Genomic DNA, 18,721 nt, shown 5'->3' on the forward strand with positions numbered 1-18,721 from the left:
TTGAGATATACGGTCCAAAATATATACCCGCGAGATACGCTTTCTCAGATTGGGTATTTGAATACGTTATCATATTTAACCTAATTTTTTAAAGGTATTGGTATATGAGATACGCTTTCTCATATCTCCGAATGTCAATTCTCAGATTGAATATTGCAACCAAAAATATTTTTAACTTTTTTTGAAAAATACATATCTACACAAAAAAAAAATAAGAAAACAATTTTTTTTGAGATTCTCAGTGTAAAAATGGTCCAAATATTAAAAAAATGTATTTTTGACACATGGTCAAAAAAAATATTATTTTTATCAATTTTTTTTGCCAAATCCTAATTATGATTTAACTCTTCTGTACCTACCAAACCGTGCAAGATCAATTAAACTAGCATGGCAGGACTGACCATTGTAATTCCCTTTGAAATATTGTTAGACTTAAGAAATTGCAGGTCCCCTTCACATGTACTTGTTTTTTTTATTCCACATGTACTTGTTTTTTATTCTTCATAACAGAGTATATGACATATAATAATAATAAATTATAACCGATTCTCACGCCCTAGTTGGGATGATATTTAAGGTGTTTGAATTTTATTAAAGAAAAGGAAAGGCTTGACAATTCAATGAATCAATTTGTGAACATTATTGTAGTTCTTGCATGTGGTTCTCCATGGGGGTTTCCTTGGAGATCAAGATGCTTAGATGTTCTTGATGATCTAGAACAATACTGGAATGTCAAACATATGACAATATTTATATGATGTCACTCTAGTACAAATATGTTTTTTTATAGGAAACCCGCAGCCGCTACCATTAGGGTGCGGACTGGTAAACCCGGCATGCTCACACAATAGCCTGCAAATCACGCGAACCAAAATAAATCACATTTAAGTGAAAGGCTCTGACTCAGGAGACATAATCATAAATTCGCACTTACAAATGAAGAAAGCCAACATAACTCTATACATCTTCTTTTGAAAGTACTTTGTAATGATTATTAGAAGTTCATAATGATATACTCCCTCAGTTCCTTTGAATAGTTTACATTTCCGACGAAGTGTCCGACACGCATTTTAAGGTACATAAAAAATATAGTTATGTAACTTATTTTTACAATTTTTTTTTCTGAATAAAAATTGAATGTTTTAATTTTTATTTAAAAAAACAAAATTGTAAAAAAAAATTACATAACTATACTTTATATGCACCTTAAAATACGTTTCGAACACTCTCTAAAAAATGTAAATAATTGAAAGAGACATAGGGAGTAGTTTATTCTAAGATGACATAGTTTATCCCAAGAGAAGAATGTTTTCAAGCCTTTGTTCTAATCTAGGCAAATACATGTATATAAACTTTAAAACATAGGCAAACAGGTTATGAATAAATACAGTTTCACAATTTAACTCAGAAACTTCTACAACAGCTTCTGGCAATGGAAAAATAGGTTATGTTCCAACATTCAGTGTTATATACATTTCAGCAATGAGGCATTTGCTTTTTTCTTTCTATCTTCTTTTACTTGATCAAATTCAACACCAGTACAAAGTAACTCCTTATGCTTCACTCTAAATGGAAATGCAGCTTCAGATCATGCAAGGAACTAGTTGAACTCGATCAAATTTAGCTCTCGGTACAAATCTTGAGCTTAACCGACCTTCAATACCCGTCCATATTTATTTCGTTTGGACTGGAATGAACCAGGCACTTGTATGAAGAAATTTTATTCAGTGATAGAACTATACCAAATTTTTGCCTATTTCCCAGATCGGTCCAACCATTTCGAAAAATTGGACAGTGAAGAACCTGTCCATATGAGTATTGCAAAATCCTAGTGATATGCATGCCACAGCTTGAACATTGCACCATGTTCACTTACACTGCCACCTGACAATCTTCTCATCCTCTGCCAGAGTGGCAAGACACTTTCGCTTCTTAAAGGACCAGAACTCGAGTGCCTCCTAAATGACTCAGAATCCGTCTTCCCGATTCTTGCTGATGCACTAAATATTTCCGACAAGGGTAGCCCTCTCTCAGCAGTGATAGCAGATTCGTAATCAGAAATTGGAGATTGCATTTGCAAGAGATCGGGCAGATGATCTGAACGTGTGCTGGACCTTGCATCAAAATCAACTGAGAGATCCTCTTGGCTACAGCTTCTAGATCCTAAATCTCTTGTCGCGTCACATTCATTTAACACTAGTTTCAAGGCCTGAACCACCTCGCCCATAAATGGACGGTGTGAAACCTCTGGTTGAACACACATTGATGCAATAGCTGCTACTTTAGAAATACTGTCGAAAGAAATATTCGCCCCCAAAGATTTGTCTACTATTAATTCTAAGCCTTCTTCACTTGTGAGGAGTGGACGAGACCAAGTAACTAGGTTCTCTTGACCGGGAGGCTGAGACATGTCCACCGGCTTTCTTCCTGTTAGAAGCTCAAGTAAGACTACTCCATAACTGTAGACATCACTCTTAACAAGAAGATGTCCTGTCATTGCATATTCTGGAGCCACGTAGCTGGTTTTAAACACATTGTAGAGTCAAAATAAGAATTTAAATTTGCCCAATTAAAAGAATATACATATCATCTTCAGAGATGGCAGGTCATTTTCATTGAAATAGGAAAAAAACAGAAAAAGAGACTACATGCTGAGAATCATAAGTAAAGAACTTTAAGTTATTTAATCCACATCAGCCAACTTAGCATATTTAATAAGTAGTTCATAAATTTGCTTCCTACCAACCACTGCAAAAATAAAGTTTCACGGATTTCCATTTTAGTGTTAACCTCACTTCAATAGTCGTTCTTAATTTGCAATGTTATGATTGTAAATAAGACAGTTACAAGCATAAGCTTTCTAGAAGTATCTTGGTACTTTTTCATGCATAAGCAGCATAGGCTTGAGAATTAAGCACATCCGTTTTGTAATAAATGTAAAGAACAATTATGATTGTTTTTATAAAAATTTTGTAAGGCTGCCCAATTAGAGGGCTCAGCTCATTCAAAGGAGATTTATGTGGCTGCCTTCTAATACAGGATGACGAGACATTTAATCAACATTGAAAATGAGGGAAAGAATACACACCCGAAAGTCCCCATGACACGAGTTGAGATGTGTCTGTTCTCCTCATCCAATGCAGAGCGTGCCAAACCAAAATCAGACACTTTTGGTGTAAAATCATATTCCAGCAAAATGTTGCTAGACTTGAAGTCCCTATGTATGATACGTGGACTCGAATCTTCATGCAGATAGGCTAAACCTCGAGCTGCACCAAGTGCTATCTTCAAACGGGCACCCCAGTCAAGTGGAGCATCTTCCTTGTCAACTCCTAATAAATCAAAAGATATATAAGAATGCTATTCGGAAATATAACAAGCCCTAGTTAAATGTCATATACCTCAAAGCTACAATTCACAAATCATACCATGTAAATGAGATTCTACACTTCCATTTGGAATTAGTTCATAAATTAAACAGCGAGCATGTTCTTCTGTACATATCCCAATCAACGTGACCAAGTTTCTGTGATGAAGTCGACTGAGCATTTCAACTTCGGCCAAAAATTCACGATCTCCCTGTTGATCATCTCTTTTAAGCACCTTGACCGCCACTTCTGTCCCATCTTCAAGGACCCCACCATAAACAAGACCAAAGCCACCTTCACCAAGTATTCTTGAAGCAGCAAAGTTATCAGTTGCTCTTTCCATGTCACTCAAGTTAAAAGTCTTCGCGGTTCCATTATAAGGAGCAATTGTAGAATTATATGATGGAGAAATGGAACTAGGACCACTACCGGTCATAGAAGTAGCAATTCCTGCAAATTATATATTCTGTTAGATAAAAGCCTTACGGTCGAATACTCTTGGGTTAGACAGAAGAATGATTAATGAGTGTGCTTCTATATTAGGACAAAAACCCCAGAATTGGGTACAGAAAAAATTAATGTTGACGCTGCATGTTTTGAGGGGCTCGGCACATGGCTGGGAGTGGTGATCGCAAGGATGATGGATCGACTGTAGTCTGCGCTTTCAGGATGTTTAAAGAGCAATGGAAGATTCACATTGCAGAGGTGAAAGCTATTTTGTATGGGTTAAATTTGGCATCAAAACATGGACATTGTCTAGTGGTCTTGGGGAGCCAAAGTAGAGTGAATGCAGTTCAACTTCAAGCACGGGTAGGAGGGAATAGCAGTGATATACTATTTTTGATGATATTATCATTCCATGACTACTTTTGATTCAGTTTGCATTAGATTCAATAGTCGTACTTGTAATAAAGTAGCCCACGCGCACAATATTTTCCATGGTTTATAGCCTTAAAGGTAGGAGGGTGTAGACATATAATTTTACGGAACCTGTTACTTCTTGTTGGGTTCAGATTCTTTGATGAATGTTATTTAGTTTCCCTTGGGAAATCCCCACAAAAAAAATTAATAAATTCCCAGCACCTGAACAACCCCAGAATTGTCCACCTCTAGATAGTTATATAACTAAAAAATTCACATTTCAATGAGGTGAGATCTCTGCATAATATTACAGCAGGAGCCTTTTGGGCAGTGCAGTCCAGTAACATTTCGAAGAAACGCTTTTCTGTAAAAGAGCATTCACTGCATTTTTTCTATCTGAATTAAAAACACACTGAACAGTTAATCTGTTTACCAGCAAATAGGTGTTACCTGAAGATTTTGCAAGAGAAGGTAGCTTCGTAGGTGGATTTTTCTGCACTTGCAAGTCATGATCTCTATGCCTGAAGAACAAAATCCAAGCAATTGAACAGAATAGAATAATAGCTACCAAGGCTGATAAAACTATAACTACAACAACACTGCCTTTAAGCCCTTTCTTATGCTGCCCTCTCCTGACATCAACACCCACGGGCTTTATGGTCCTCCCTTTATTATCATGAGGCTCATTATCACTTGAAGGTGCAGAAGGTGGAGAGTCAGGAAGACCTAATTATGTAAGGCCTTTAATTATTAAAAGAAAAAAAAATTGATAACTGAAAAACTAACTAGTTTCTCAATTTCATGTTGCTACCTGTATAACGCACATATAAAACTTCATAATCACCAAAATATGAAGGGCTTATAGGCACTTGTTTGTGCCAGAATCTTTGATAAGTCAAAAAAGCTGTATTGTTATCAAAATCCTCTCCAAAGGGTACCAAGTCCATCAAAACAATTGTCTTGTCTGGATCCTCAGTGGCTGCGTTTGCCCCCATTATCCGAACTTGACTTTGTTTAAAAAATACCCCAGCAGCAATTTCAGTAGCAAACTCTGAAACCAAAGGGAAAAATGTATATAGTGCTACACGAAGGCGCAGCCCAACTTGCATAGGCAAGATGCAGCCACAGGGAAATCCAGGAAGAGTATTGGTCAGTGGCTCAGCGCAAGATAATGGTTTGCACTCTGCAAATAGCAAGTAAAGGATTATAGGCAACTAGAGGCATGACACAACAAATGTGACAAGTGAAGTAAGAGACCATGGCTAACATTAATACCTGCATTAGGAGGTGGAGGTGGAAAAGCTCGAATAGGTTGCAGATGTGGAATCTTTGGAATCATTGGTGAAGATCCAGAAGGTGAAATTTCAGGCGAGAGAAAGGGCACTTGCAAATGAAAATTCGTAATAAGCACAAAGGCAACTGTAGTCCTTTATTTAAAACAGAGGTAAGAAAAGAGAACTTCTTACTTCTCGTTTGACGAGACGGTGATGCTCGAGCTGGTGAATCTGGTGAAAGAGGCCTCCCTGATGATGAGAAGTGGAATTAGATGGATATAGGATAAAATAATCGAAACAGAAGCCATGTTTAAGGTTGGATACCAAGACTTGAGCCTTTTGAAAATAAAATCGGAAGCAAGAGAAAAGTGGTGCATTTCCATAGTTTTGAACCCAATTTAATAAAATTGAGGGGTTTAGTCAATAAATGACCCAGACAGTAAAACGAAAATACATTAAATTACAAAGAGAAAAGAAGGCTAAAAATGGTACGGCCTAAATGTCTGACTGAGATGTTTTAAATATATATATCACCTTTATCAGATGAAGCAGGAGGAGGGACCAGATAAGAAGATGGACCAGGGCTTGTGGTATTCATTCTTGCATGATGATGTCTATAAGACGATGTTGCAGGCGGAGGAGCAGTTTCGGCATCCCTTGGGGAGTTGTTCTTTGGAGCTACAACAGGAAAATAGCATGCAAGTTGCATCCGTTCAGATAGAATTGTTCATAGCTAAAATATATCAGTATACATGAAGAACATGACAACTCCTGCCTTACTTGCCACAGGAGAAGGGTTCGGAGGTGGAAAATGCTTAGGCGTCACATGTGAAGGGGCAGCAACAGGTATTCCTCGTCCTTTTGAGTTAGAGCGCGGGGAAGTGACTGTTATAGGAGAGATGTAAGATTCTGAAAAAAAAAATTATTATGCTGTACTACTTTGAGATAGACATAATACTTCTAAACATACAGGCTGCTAAGTTACAAGAAGGTATTAGGAGAACTTAATACGTTATATCATTCTTATATCTTCATATACGCTCCACAACAGAATGTATATGGCTGATTATTTCATCATTTAAAAGTTTAAAATACAGGACACAAATCAGAAGCTTATCTATTTAAAAATTTAGATGGCAGAAGGTCCTTTCCTAATTTGAAGTCGTCAGTAACAACTAGATTAATATCACATCTTATTAACTTAACACTGAGGTGCACAATTCCGCACCAATCCGTTGTAATTGAGGATAGATGGTCATATGCTAAAGAATATGTAAGTTAGGCTTCCGATTAATTAAAAGCTGCCATTATATATTTACATATTAGCTATTTGATTTTTTTTTATCACTATCACAAAATATCTGTAATCTTGTATGCATCTTGGCAAGTTTTTGAAGGTGACACGGCAAGAATTGCATAAGCGATATCACATGGCAGGTGAAGTAAAGTCCAACTGAAATTGAAAAGGTCTGGTGCTATGGGAACAACTATGCAAGCATTTCATTATCAAAATTCAGAATATAGAGTGGTATTCTAACTATTACCAGTTGAATTTCAATAGAATCTTTAGTAAGTAAGAATATGAATTCAACAGAGATAAATTCTAGAACCTGGTGATATAGATGGACGTACTTTGGGCCCTTGTGGTTGGATGGGCGGTGAAAATCTTGGTAAGTTATGTGGAGGTGATGTAGCTGCCATTATATTAAAAATATAACTAAATTAGTAAATATGACATTGAGAAATTCTCAAGCTAGTTTTCCCAAGTAATAATACAAGTTATAATCACCAGGCTGATTGGATGGTGGCATTTCAGGCACAGTAGGTTGGCTGCTTGGTGCTATAGGAATAACTAGGCAAGCATTTCATTATTAAAGTTCAGAATTAAAAGTGGCGAGCTAACTATTATTATTTGAATTGCAATAGAATCTATATTAAGTAAAAATTTAAGTGCAACAGAGATAAATTCTTGAACCTGGTGATATATATGGACGTACTTTGGGCCCTTCTGATTGGATGGGTGGTGAATATCTTGGTAAGTTATGTGGAGTAGCTGGCTCTATATTAAAAGATAAAGCTGAATTAGTAATTTTGACAAAGAGAAATTTTTAAAGCTAGTTTTCTCAAGTAACAATATACGTAATAAACAGACCAATGCCAATTGGTCTATCTAGGTGCGAAAAAATTGGTCTTTTTAAAGAGAAAAAATCATTAAGAAAAAAAAACTTATTCTTTTAAACATTTCTAGGCAGGGCCGCCTTCTTTGAGCCCTTGCTTCACTAAACCTAAAAAGTGGAGTTCCAATTTGTCTCTTTCCAACATTATGTATAATTAATCATTGTAATAAAGTACGAATGATTCCCTTTATGGTAACTACATAGATATAAATGTGATATTATTTGTATTTTATTTTTCAATTTTTTTGACCACAGGTTACAACATATAACATGTGGGAAAGTTGGACACGACAAAGGGGCAATGAAATTGTGGGGTAGAAGATGACTGTTTCAACATGATGAGCTAAAAAAAACATGAAGTAAGATTAAAATTAGGAGTAAGACAAGGATCTAAAAGACATAATAATGAGTCAGTTAGTTACACTTAAAAAAGTTTGGATGTAAAAATAGTATGTGTGCACAGTGTAGAGAACCCAGTCAGTTCGGTGTAAATTAAGGAAGAGCGGAAAGCAAGGGGGAAAGTTGTGAGTGATTCAGTTCAATTCAGAGGTTATACTTGTTTCTATATATAAGCCTACTGGGTTATTACCAATCATACAAAATTTCTCATTAATAATTTTACTATCACCCACACTCCCCTGTCTTATCTTTTTTGCATTTACAATCATTTTTATATATAATTACTTATAAGACAAGTCCTCCCATCAAACTAAAGGGAGCTAGTTGATCATCTATATATATATATATATATCATTGTATATGATTTAACAGGTTGTTTATACAGTATACATATATATAATAGAGGATATTATATGTATCTGATAAAGAATATGGGTAGAGTAAAATTTGAAATTATTGTTGTTGGGTTATTAGTATCATGGCTGATGACGAGTAGTGTGAATGGGGAGGACCCTTACCTGTTCTTTACATGGAATGTTGGGTACGCCAATCTTTCTCCTTTGGGTGGTAATTCCCAACAAGTCATTACTATCAATGGTGAATTCCCTGGTCCTATAATAAATTGCACCTCCAATAACAACATTGTGGTCAATGTTTTTAACAATATCGACGAGCCTATCTCCTTCCATTGGCATGGCATTCAACAAAGAAAAAATTCTTGGCAAGAAGGTTTGCCAGGTACTAACTGCCCTATTCCACCCGGTACTAACTATACTTATAAGTTCCAAGTCAAGGATCAAATTGGTAGCTACTATTACTATCCCTCCACCTCTTTGCACAAGGCTGCTGGTGGCTATGGCAGCATCCGTATTCACAGCCGTGATCTCATCCCCATCCCTTTCCCTAGTCCGGAGGCTGAGTTCTCCGTCATGATTGGTGATTGGTATTCCAAATCCCATGTTGAACTCAAGAAACAACTCGATAGCGGCCGTACTTTGGCTAAACCTGATGGTGTAGTCATCAATGGCAAGTCTGGTAAGGGAGATAACCAAGATGAACCAATGTTTAACTTGCTTGCTGGCAAAACTTATCGTTTCAGATTTTGTAATGTTGGACTGAAGTACAGTCTTAATGTCAGAATTCAGAACCATAACATGAAGTTGGTGGAAATTGAAGGATCCCACACTGTTCAAAACGTGTATGATTCTCTCGACGTTCATGTTGGACAATGTTATTCAGTTTTGGTAAATATGGATCAGGACCCTAAAGATTACTTCATCGTCGTGTCCACAAGGTTTTCAAAATCCGTGCTTACCTCCACGGCCACAATTCGGTATGTAGGTGGGAAAGGACCAGCCTCCACATCCCTCCCCCCAGCTCCAACAGGTTGGGCCTGGTCGCTAAACCAGTTCCGCTCGTTCCGCTGGAATCTGACCGCTAGTGCTGCTAGACCCAACCCACAGGGATCTTACCACTATGGAAGTATCAATATCACCCGCACCATCAAGCTTGCAAGCACAGCCGGAAAAGCAGATGGGAAGCTAAGGTATGCCTTCAATGGTATGTCGCATACTGACCCGGAGACTCCACTAAAGCTGGCCGAGTACTTTGAAGCCGCTGACAAGGTATTCAAATACGATAACATAAAGGATGACCCGCCAGTAGCAGATGATGAAATGGTTCAAGTAGAGCCCGTTGTTATGAATGCCACTTTCCGTAATTTTGTGGAAATTATATTCGAGAATCATGAAAAGAGCACGCAGACATTTCACTTGTCTGGTTACTCGTTCTTCGCAGTCGGGTAAGTAGACAAAAATATTTACATGTAATACTGTATGTACAAAAGTGCTAATTAAATAGCTAATTTGAACCCCATAAATGAATATATGTGCAGTATTGAAGCAGGGAAATGGAGTCCAGAAAAAAGGAAGAACTACAATCTTCTAGATGCACCGAGCAGGAATACAGTACAAGTATATCCTAAAGGATGGGCAGCTGTCATGTTAACATTAGACAATGCAGGTATGTGGAACGCTAGAAATATGGCGTTGGAGAGATCTTACTTGGGACAACAGCTCTATATAAGCGTTCTCTCCCCGGAACGATCTCTCCGAGACGAATACAATCTGCCTGACGATTTCCCATTATGTGGTTTAGTCAAGACCATGCCCAAACCGCCACCACGTTATGCCGGAGCATAAATTTATGGTACCCCCTCAATGGTCCATCAATAAAAATAATCCCAAAAGAGACTCAAGTGATGGGCATATATAGTTGTAGCATTTTTCAAGCAAAGAGAGGACAAAGTACAAAAAAAGAAAAAAACTAAACAAGTTAAATTCAAGACACATTTTCATGCTTTGCACAAACGTTGGCAAGGTAGAATAAATGTTTGAGCAAGGGTTTCAAAGGAGTAATCAGAGCAGAGTACGAGAATAATGTATTTAAATGTAATTTAGGTAGTGATGCTACTAATTTTCTCTCAATCTTTGTAAGGGTCATCAACTTCTTTTTCACTGGAGATTTTCTTTTAGTGCTCTTTCTTTTTCCTATTATTGTGTGTTATACAGTCTATTTCAGATTCTCTTCTGTACTGAAATCCCCAATCTAAATGTTTTCCTCTCTGAGTTTTAATTGTTTCATTTTGTTAAATTTTCTAAACAAAAAAAAATTGTAATAAGATATGATATTCACTTCAAAAGTAGAAAAAACAGGTGAATTAGGAAACAGCTCCTCGCGAATGTGTATATTTATAGCAATATTTCTGCGAATTTTATGACATATTTATCTATGATTATGCCATCCAATAATGTTAAAGATCGAGTAGTATATATATTATAAATTACTGGATATCCCTTACCTTAATTTTGGTATCCATGTCCAGGTTTGAATGAGATTTTAAAGTTTAATTTGACCCATAGGTAATTCATTTTTCAGCTTTGGCATCCATATTTATGTTTGTTTTTTATCCATATTCTTATTGGCCCGGTTTTATTTATTAAAAGTTTGTAGATAAGATTAATATATCCCTAATGTATTTTGCGATAATCACGGTAAGCTTTATTAATAAATTTTTGAATTAGTCTTTCAATTTTGACAAGATCATTAATGTATACAATTGTATTTTCACATATCATATGCAACAAAATATCTAACTAAATTAATCTCAAAATGTATTTGATTATTAAGAGGACCTCCCTTAACTTCAAAAAAAAAAATAAAGCCTCGGTTTAAAGACATTTTCGGGAATGGGAAGGCGATTCTACAGATAGTCTAAAATGATAGAGAAACTTTAAAAGAAAGAAGAGAAAAAAAAAACGGGAGTTGGCGCCATATAACTGACTGCTTGCTTGCTTACCAATCCATCATGGCAAGCTCCTCTAGTTCGCTTATTATTCTTGACTTGATATTATAAAAACTACTAACTATCCAGATGAAAGATGATTGATTATCTACCCAAAAAGATAGAGATTCCCACATACGAGAGAAGGTCACAAATAGAGTTGAACCAAGTAACATTGCAAAGGGTTCTTGCCCCTTGCGGGAGATCACGAGTTCTTGCCAACAAAGGGTTGATGCAGTGGTTGAGCTCTTGTCCCCCTTGCGGAAGGTCAAGAGCTCGATTCTTGGTGTGTGCGTGTATAATTAATTAACAAAAAAAAGTAACATTACAAAGGCATAATGAAAGTAGGGTCGAGATATCCACGCCCTCCGAACCGGACGCGGAGGTGTCCCCTCATCCAGCTCTATGTAGGAGAATCTCCACTCATTGCTTCCCCTAATATCCTCCCTTTACAGGGGGGTTTACGGGAGATCCCAGAGGCTCGCTCAAAGGCGGCTATACATTCCTTTTGACTTAAATCTACTCTAGTAGTCACTAGACTCACTATAGTATTTCGTCTGGCTCCTCTTACTATAATCATTACTCTTCATTATCTCATGCTCTAGCAATTGCGCTCCCTAGACCACTGTCGGGTAGTTAGGTAGGGACAATTAATCCGTAGTGACGGTAATCTAGGAATGAATGAGGATCCCTATCAATAGAAAAATAAAGAATATATAATTCTAGTTTTCTCCCTTTCTCTCACTCAATAGATGTATCCGGTTTGATAAGGTACAATACAATACGAGATGATGAAATGCAATGAGATAGATGGCGGAGGGTTGCCTGCGCCCAAAAGTGATGATTTACTTGTGCCCTTATCCATAGGAACCTCATGGCATACAACCGAAACGGCTCCTGCTAGATAGCCCCTTTCTCTCTTTTTACCCCTTTTTCTCTTTTTAAAGCTTCACGGACGGACGAAAGAAGGGAAGTTACAGAACTGGACAGTGAAGGCTCGCAAAGTAGACAACAAGCAGCAAGCAACAGCTTCTCAGCCCCCCTAACCTTTCTATTAGTCAAGCGCCAAAGAGGAAGACAACGGATGTGCTACCGAACGAGCGAAGTATACGTAACGAGGCATCAGAGTAACGGCTTTTAGCTCAATCCGTTGCTTGTTGCCCCTTTCTCTAAGATGAAGGTCATCTTTGAAACTGGTTGCTCTGCTATACTATACTAGTTTTAGGGCGCTAGCACTTGACTAATAGAATGTCAAGTACAGGGACTCTATCATTATCTTACGAAGCTAAAGATCTAGAAATGGAAGAACGCGCTCTTTTGCTCGCCCTATCTAAAGGGGCGTTAGTACTTCACTCGCTAGGGGATGGGATTCATTCACTTGCATTCCTGCTAGCACTAAAAAAGCTCTATTCTTAATGCCCTTACTACTGTTGTGCATCTCTTCCTCGAGTTCGTAGAGTCGGGTTTCCCGTTCACCCACAACGGATCGGCCCCACCAGGCAGGCGGCCACGAGTCATAATACTCAAGACTCCCGCACGTGGGATTAGTTGTCTTAAGCCCTTTTGGGACTAGCTTATCTCTTTGCTTTCCTTATAATGACTGCTTGCTTGCTTTGAGGTCCCTCTATCCCACTCAATCTAGTCACCTTAAAATAGGAAGATTGATTAGCACTTTTTGGTGCTTATAACGTTGGACAAGCCTTCGAACAAAAGATGACTTTTGACAGCATGCATGAGTTCAATCTAGGTCGAATGAAACAAAAAAACTAAAAAGAAATTTGAAATGCTCGTGAATGATTATAAGGTAACAGCTAGACCGACTAGAGTTGCATGTGGGAAAGAGACAAACTGGGACTCCACTTTTTAGGTCTAGTGATGCAAGGGCTCAAAGAAGGCGGCCCCGCCTAGAAATCTTTAAATAAATAGTTTTTTAAAAGAGTCTGAGTAACATAGGATGGTGGTAGGCATAGTAGGTTGGCCAATTGGTGGCATTAGTTGCATATCCCTTGAAGGTGGTGCAATATGTAATGTATATCAACTTCAACTATATCAATACAGACAGAAATTACAACAGTGGATGAAGATAACAATACAGATAGTACCTGGAGAAATTGGGGCGGATAGAGGAGCCTTATTATCTGGTACTTCAGGCATATTTTGTTGGCTTGTTGGTGATATTTGTAGCATTCCACCTGGTGGCGGTGCGCTTTGTACTTCAGGCACAGTAGGTTGGCTTGTTGGCGGCGTTTGTAGCATGTCCCTTGGTGGTGGTGCAATATGTGCTGTATTTGTAAAATAAATACATTGGCATATCAATATCAGTCTCTGATAGAAATTATAAATGCAGATAAAGATAAGAATACAGATAATACCTGGAACTAATGGCACAGATAAAGGGGCCTTATTATCCGGTACTTTAGGCAGACTAGGTTGGCTTGTTGGTGGCATTTGTAGCATCTCTTTTGGTGGGGGTGTTATTTGTACTCGAGGCACAGTAGGTTGGCTTGTTGGTGGTGTTTGTAGCGCGTTCCTTGGTGGTGGGGCAATTTGTACTGTATTGTTAAACAAACACATTGAATTAATAATTCAGTATTAATCTCAAATAGAAACTATGAAAGTAGATGAGGATAGTTGTACATATAGTACCTGGAGCTATTGGTCCGGATAAAGGAGCCTTATTATCCGGTACTTTAGGCACAATAGACTCGTTTGTTGGCGGCGGGTTTGTTGGCGGCATTTGAAGCATCTCTTTTGGTGGTGGTGCACTTTGTACTGTAATTTGAAGTAAATAAGTTGGTAATTTAAAATTAATGAGCAGATACTAGGAATCTTAATGAAAAATCATGACTAATATAGTACCTGGCACTATTGGTGCGGCTAGAGGAGCCTTATTATCTGGTGTCTGGCTATGTTGAGAACTTGGTGGCACAGAGCCTGGCATCACAGGGTGGATGCTCGGAGACTTTACTGGTGATTTGACTGAGGGTGATGCAAGAGGTACTACACAATGCAAATAGAGAAAGAGACCAAGTAATTACAACCATTTATTTATGTCGGAGATTAATTATTATTCAACCATTACCTGGAGCTTCAGGAACCAATACAGGGTTTTCAGTAGGCGGTGGTTGTCCCTGAGAAGCACTTGGTGGGAGAGATGGAACAATGCCTAGAGAAGTTGTAGGAGGAGAAGGCGGATTACTCGGCTGTGATAGCGTTGGAGTACTGGGGGATAATAAGGGTGCCTGATTTTTTGTGATTTCTGGTGCTGGGGGCGAATTGACAGGCGGGGATACAACTGAAATGTAAAATAACACCGCATATTATTAAACCAAGACCCAATGTGATTAATCTTAAGGCCTGGCCAAAAATAATCAGCATTACGAATTGTAAAGTTCTACCATTTGACTGAGATGATGGACTTGGGGCATTTTTCATCAATTGTTTCCATTGAGGGCCAGTGGTTCCTTCTCCAACAGGAGAAATTGCATTAGAAGTTGCTGGAGATGTTGGATCTGTATCATCTAAAAGACATTTTAGACCACACGAAAACTGTAATTAATATGATTTAAACTGTGACAATGATTGAATTGCTTGTAACAAAACTCACTGCCATAAGCCTAACGGAGTTAAGAAATGATCACGCTCTGCTTTATATACAGACTTATAAATATTTGTAACGAGTAAAAATATATTATTTTCTAAGAGAAAACAATCTCTTTTTTTAACAGACTAAAAATTGAAAAATGCGACAAGCCTGCCACAGCAAGATAGAATAAAAATTGAAAGGCAGCAGAACTGTTTCTTTGTACTGCTAAGTTACAGGACCCGGAGGATACAAAATAAATTTCACTTTTAAGAACTTTGGCCACGACAGTTAAGACCTTGCAGAGAAGGTGGACAGACGAATTTAATGAAGATGACATATAAATCCTGTCCTGTAAGAAGAATGTTATTCAAGTACGTGAGAATCCCCTTCGAAGGCAACAGAAGCATGTGACCACTAAGTGATTTTCGAACATTGTTTGTTTATTCAAGTTTGACTTATGCACTGGCATAGCAAGTAATGCAAGAACATAATCGATGCCAGTTGACCAAGAGGTCTTGCAGTAGTGGTCAGGCAACCTCACTCAGTATTGCAAAAAGAAAATCTAAATAGGTCACCGAGCAATGTAAACAAAATATTTCTGCCACTTCTACCTTTCTAAATTGTACAATGAAATAATTAACCTCAGATCATAAAATAATTATCCTCGGAATCATATAGTCGAACTATAAAAGATTTCTTCCTTCTAAATTATGTTAATGGAGATTAGTACATAGTATTCTGTAGTTTTACCCTGTGAAAGCTCGTACTTGTAGGTCTATCTTATTCATTTACATTACCATTAGTAGTTACATTCTCTATTCGAGTATTTGTTACCATAACCAATTCATCGGATTATATTACATTTAATAATCTAAAGCATTCTCCAAAAACAGATAAGCAACTCATAATTAAATCTCATTGCAAAACCAGAAACCATTGCAACTAAGTTGCGATTCATCATAGATTGCCTTATTGATTCATAACTACCACACAAACTTATCACTCACTCCTAGTATAAGAACTACTTTATCCTAATATAAGAACATGATCTCCGAACAAAAATACTGATCCTAGCACTAAAACAAGAAAAGCAATCGAAATTGATCACCAGATCTCTATAGTGCAAATAACACACAAGACAACATAACATCACGCAAACTCAAAAGTAAAACAAAAAAACAGTAACTTAGAAAAAGATTTTACCTGCAGATCCTAAAAGTACCAAAAAAACAGCAAATCCCCAGCTGATTTTCAGCACCAAAGAACCAACTTGTAGCACCATACCCAAAAAAACCACTCTACAACACCACCATCAAATGATGATACACAATTGAGCAGAACATGAATATAAATAAACAATAGTATAAAATAATACTAAAAACCCAAGAATTCAAAAGTGTAAATGATTGATAACTTGAAGCAATAACAAAAGGAAAGTGAGAGTTATTAAATTAAACTCTCTGAGAGAGAGAGAGAGAGAGAGAGAGAGAGAGAGAGAGAGCTACAACAAGAATTGAGAAGCAAGCAAGTGAGAAAGGGCATGTACACTTTCTTGAAACACCTCAAAAGAATTAAATTAAAATGGGTTTGGTGAAATGAAGAAAATAATGAAGTTCATTTAATAAACTAACATAAATAAGCTCTGAAAATTTGCAGAAATGGATGGGAGAGATTGAGAAGGTTGGCACGTTACATACAACTGTTTCTACTGGACATGTGAGGGATTAAAGAGTAATTAATTAAGACCTGCGTAGCTCAGACAAAGAAAATAAGTAGTTATATAATCTGGGTTATGTATAAAAAACAAGGTTGGTTTTGTATGTTAGAAAAGCAGTTGATCGAGAGCTTTTCACTGGAAACAGAAGAGTTAAGATATGGTAACATGTTTGGTGGGGTACACGTGGACTTGTAATTGTGTAATAACTTTGCTGTAATTGTCTCTGTCCGTCTCTCCCAAATGTTTACAAATAATGATAAAGTAGAAAGTTAAAAAAATTAGGAAAATAGTGAAATCGATTAATAATATATACATAAAATGAGTATAGTGGAAAAAAGCAGTGAAGATAGTTATTTTAAAAATTATAAAAAATTTATCATTTTTAGAAAAATTTGAAATGTAAATAATTGGAAGAGATATAAACAAAAAAGCGTAAACAAATGAAAAACAGATAGAGTAGTTTATATTGGTTCTTACACCGGTTCACGATAATTATTTTCGTGCCCTTCCAAAATACAAGTTATAATAATTTTGCTATATAATTAAAAAATAGTTGAAGTATATATCAAATTATTTAGCTAAAAATTTATAAAATAATAATAAAAAATCACTATAACTAATCATTTTTATATTTTATCATTGCAGATACTATAACATAATTTTATTATAAATCAGTCCCCGTAAATATAGGGTGCAAAATCAAAATACCCACCATTTGGGGAGATTTGCCCAAAATACCCATCGACGGGAAAACCGCCCAAAATATCCACTGAATACGTATTACCATCATGCGTATTCTTTTTTTTTTTAAATACAAAAAATACGCATGTGAGACATGCGTATTCTTTGTATTTTTTTAAAAAAATAGAATACACATCTGTAACGTGGGTGTTTTGGACGGTTTTCTGGTATTTTGGACACTTGAAACTGTTAAATGGTATATTTTGGGTATTCTTTCGTAAATATATCAGTCATTGCTAATATATAATTATTTTAAATTCATGAATTAGAAATCCCTAAAATAACATGTACTCGGAGAACGAAGTAAATAATTGTGGAATGGTAAAACTTTATAGGAATATTTGACCAAAGTCGGAGGAGGGTATTTAAAATTAATCATAAAAAAGACAAAAGTTTGTTTAATTTTGTTTTTGTTCTTGTTTTTATTGGTGTCCTTAGTTTAACAATTTAATTGTCATGTTGGATCCTATTTGATTCTATGCACAAATGGGTCATTTCGAGGGATGGGGTACTACCAATTTAGCTTTTTATATATGTTGCCGAAAAGTATATGTATTTTTTTTTAATTAGCAAAAGTATATGTATTGTTAATAACAAATAACTACATTTTAAATTATTGCTAATATAATTTGGCTTTGATAAGTTGAAAATTCATTTTTTTATATGTAGGATACGATACATGTGTTATTAACTTATTATATGGTAGCACTAACTCGAGCAATAAAATTTATTTTGGTTTCTTACTATAACCGCATTCAACCGCTCGCAACCGAATCATATTTTGTGGATAATCGCGAAACGCAAGTTGGTTGTGGATTTAAATTTTAAAAACCGCTCATTCGCGATTTGTATGCGGTTTTAAATTTTTGAAAATCGCAACTGCAACTCGTAACATATATTTATAATAAAATATATATCTAAAAATGTAGTTGATATCATATAAATTAATAAGTATACACATTTAGTAACTAATTTTAGGTTAATGTTAAGATTTTGTTAATAATATTCACAATCATTATAAGATAAATAACTAAACAAATGGAAAACGTAATCAACATGTAATTTTTTTTTATCCCTTTTTTTTACCCCGCCTCCATATTTTTGTTTGTTTTTTATATCTTTGCTCCAGAGAAGTATTAGTTTGTATTTTATTTTTGAATGAAAATTTATCACGTAACTTAAACTTGAATTTATTAATATTCCGTTTTTTTTTGCAAATTATTAATTATTTTACAATAAGTGGTTGAACCTTAAA

General features: G+C 36.3%; 2 protein-coding genes across 2 annotated transcripts; one reads left to right on the top strand and one right to left on the bottom strand.

The window, feature by feature from the left end:
- Nucleotides 1–1,268: 1,268 nt before the first annotated feature.
- LOC141701946 (uncharacterized) lies at nt 1,269–16,838 on the bottom strand. Its single transcript, XM_074505583.1, has 19 exons — nt 16,212–16,838; nt 14,821–14,943; nt 14,505–14,717; nt 14,282–14,422; nt 14,069–14,194; nt 13,795–13,974; nt 13,525–13,704; nt 7,479–7,562; nt 7,293–7,355; nt 7,114–7,197; nt 6,284–6,412; nt 6,038–6,181; nt 5,696–5,752; nt 5,505–5,612; nt 5,041–5,412; nt 4,680–4,955; nt 3,429–3,818; nt 3,089–3,332; nt 1,269–2,519 (listed from the first exon to the last, which is right to left on the bottom strand). The coding sequence occupies exons 1-19, from the start codon at nt 16,288–16,290 to the stop codon at nt 1,829–1,831; spliced, it is 3,684 nt and encodes a 1,227-aa protein (XP_074361684.1). The 5' UTR covers nt 16,291–16,838; the 3' UTR covers nt 1,269–1,828.
- On the top strand, nt 8,173–10,280 carry LOC141701947 (L-ascorbate oxidase homolog). The gene is made up of 2 exons (XM_074505585.1): nt 8,173–9,880; nt 9,974–10,280. Exons 1-2 carry the CDS (start codon nt 8,493–8,495, stop codon nt 10,278–10,280), a joined length of 1,695 nt encoding a protein of 564 aa, XP_074361686.1. The 5' UTR covers nt 8,173–8,492.
- Nucleotides 16,839–18,721: the final 1,883 nt, after the last annotated feature.

Source organism: Apium graveolens, unplaced genomic scaffold, assembly GCF_009905375.1.
Source record: "Apium graveolens cultivar Ventura unplaced genomic scaffold, ASM990537v1 ctg4472, whole genome shotgun sequence".
Lineage (NCBI taxonomy): Eukaryota > Viridiplantae > Streptophyta > Magnoliopsida > Apiales > Apiaceae > Apium > Apium graveolens.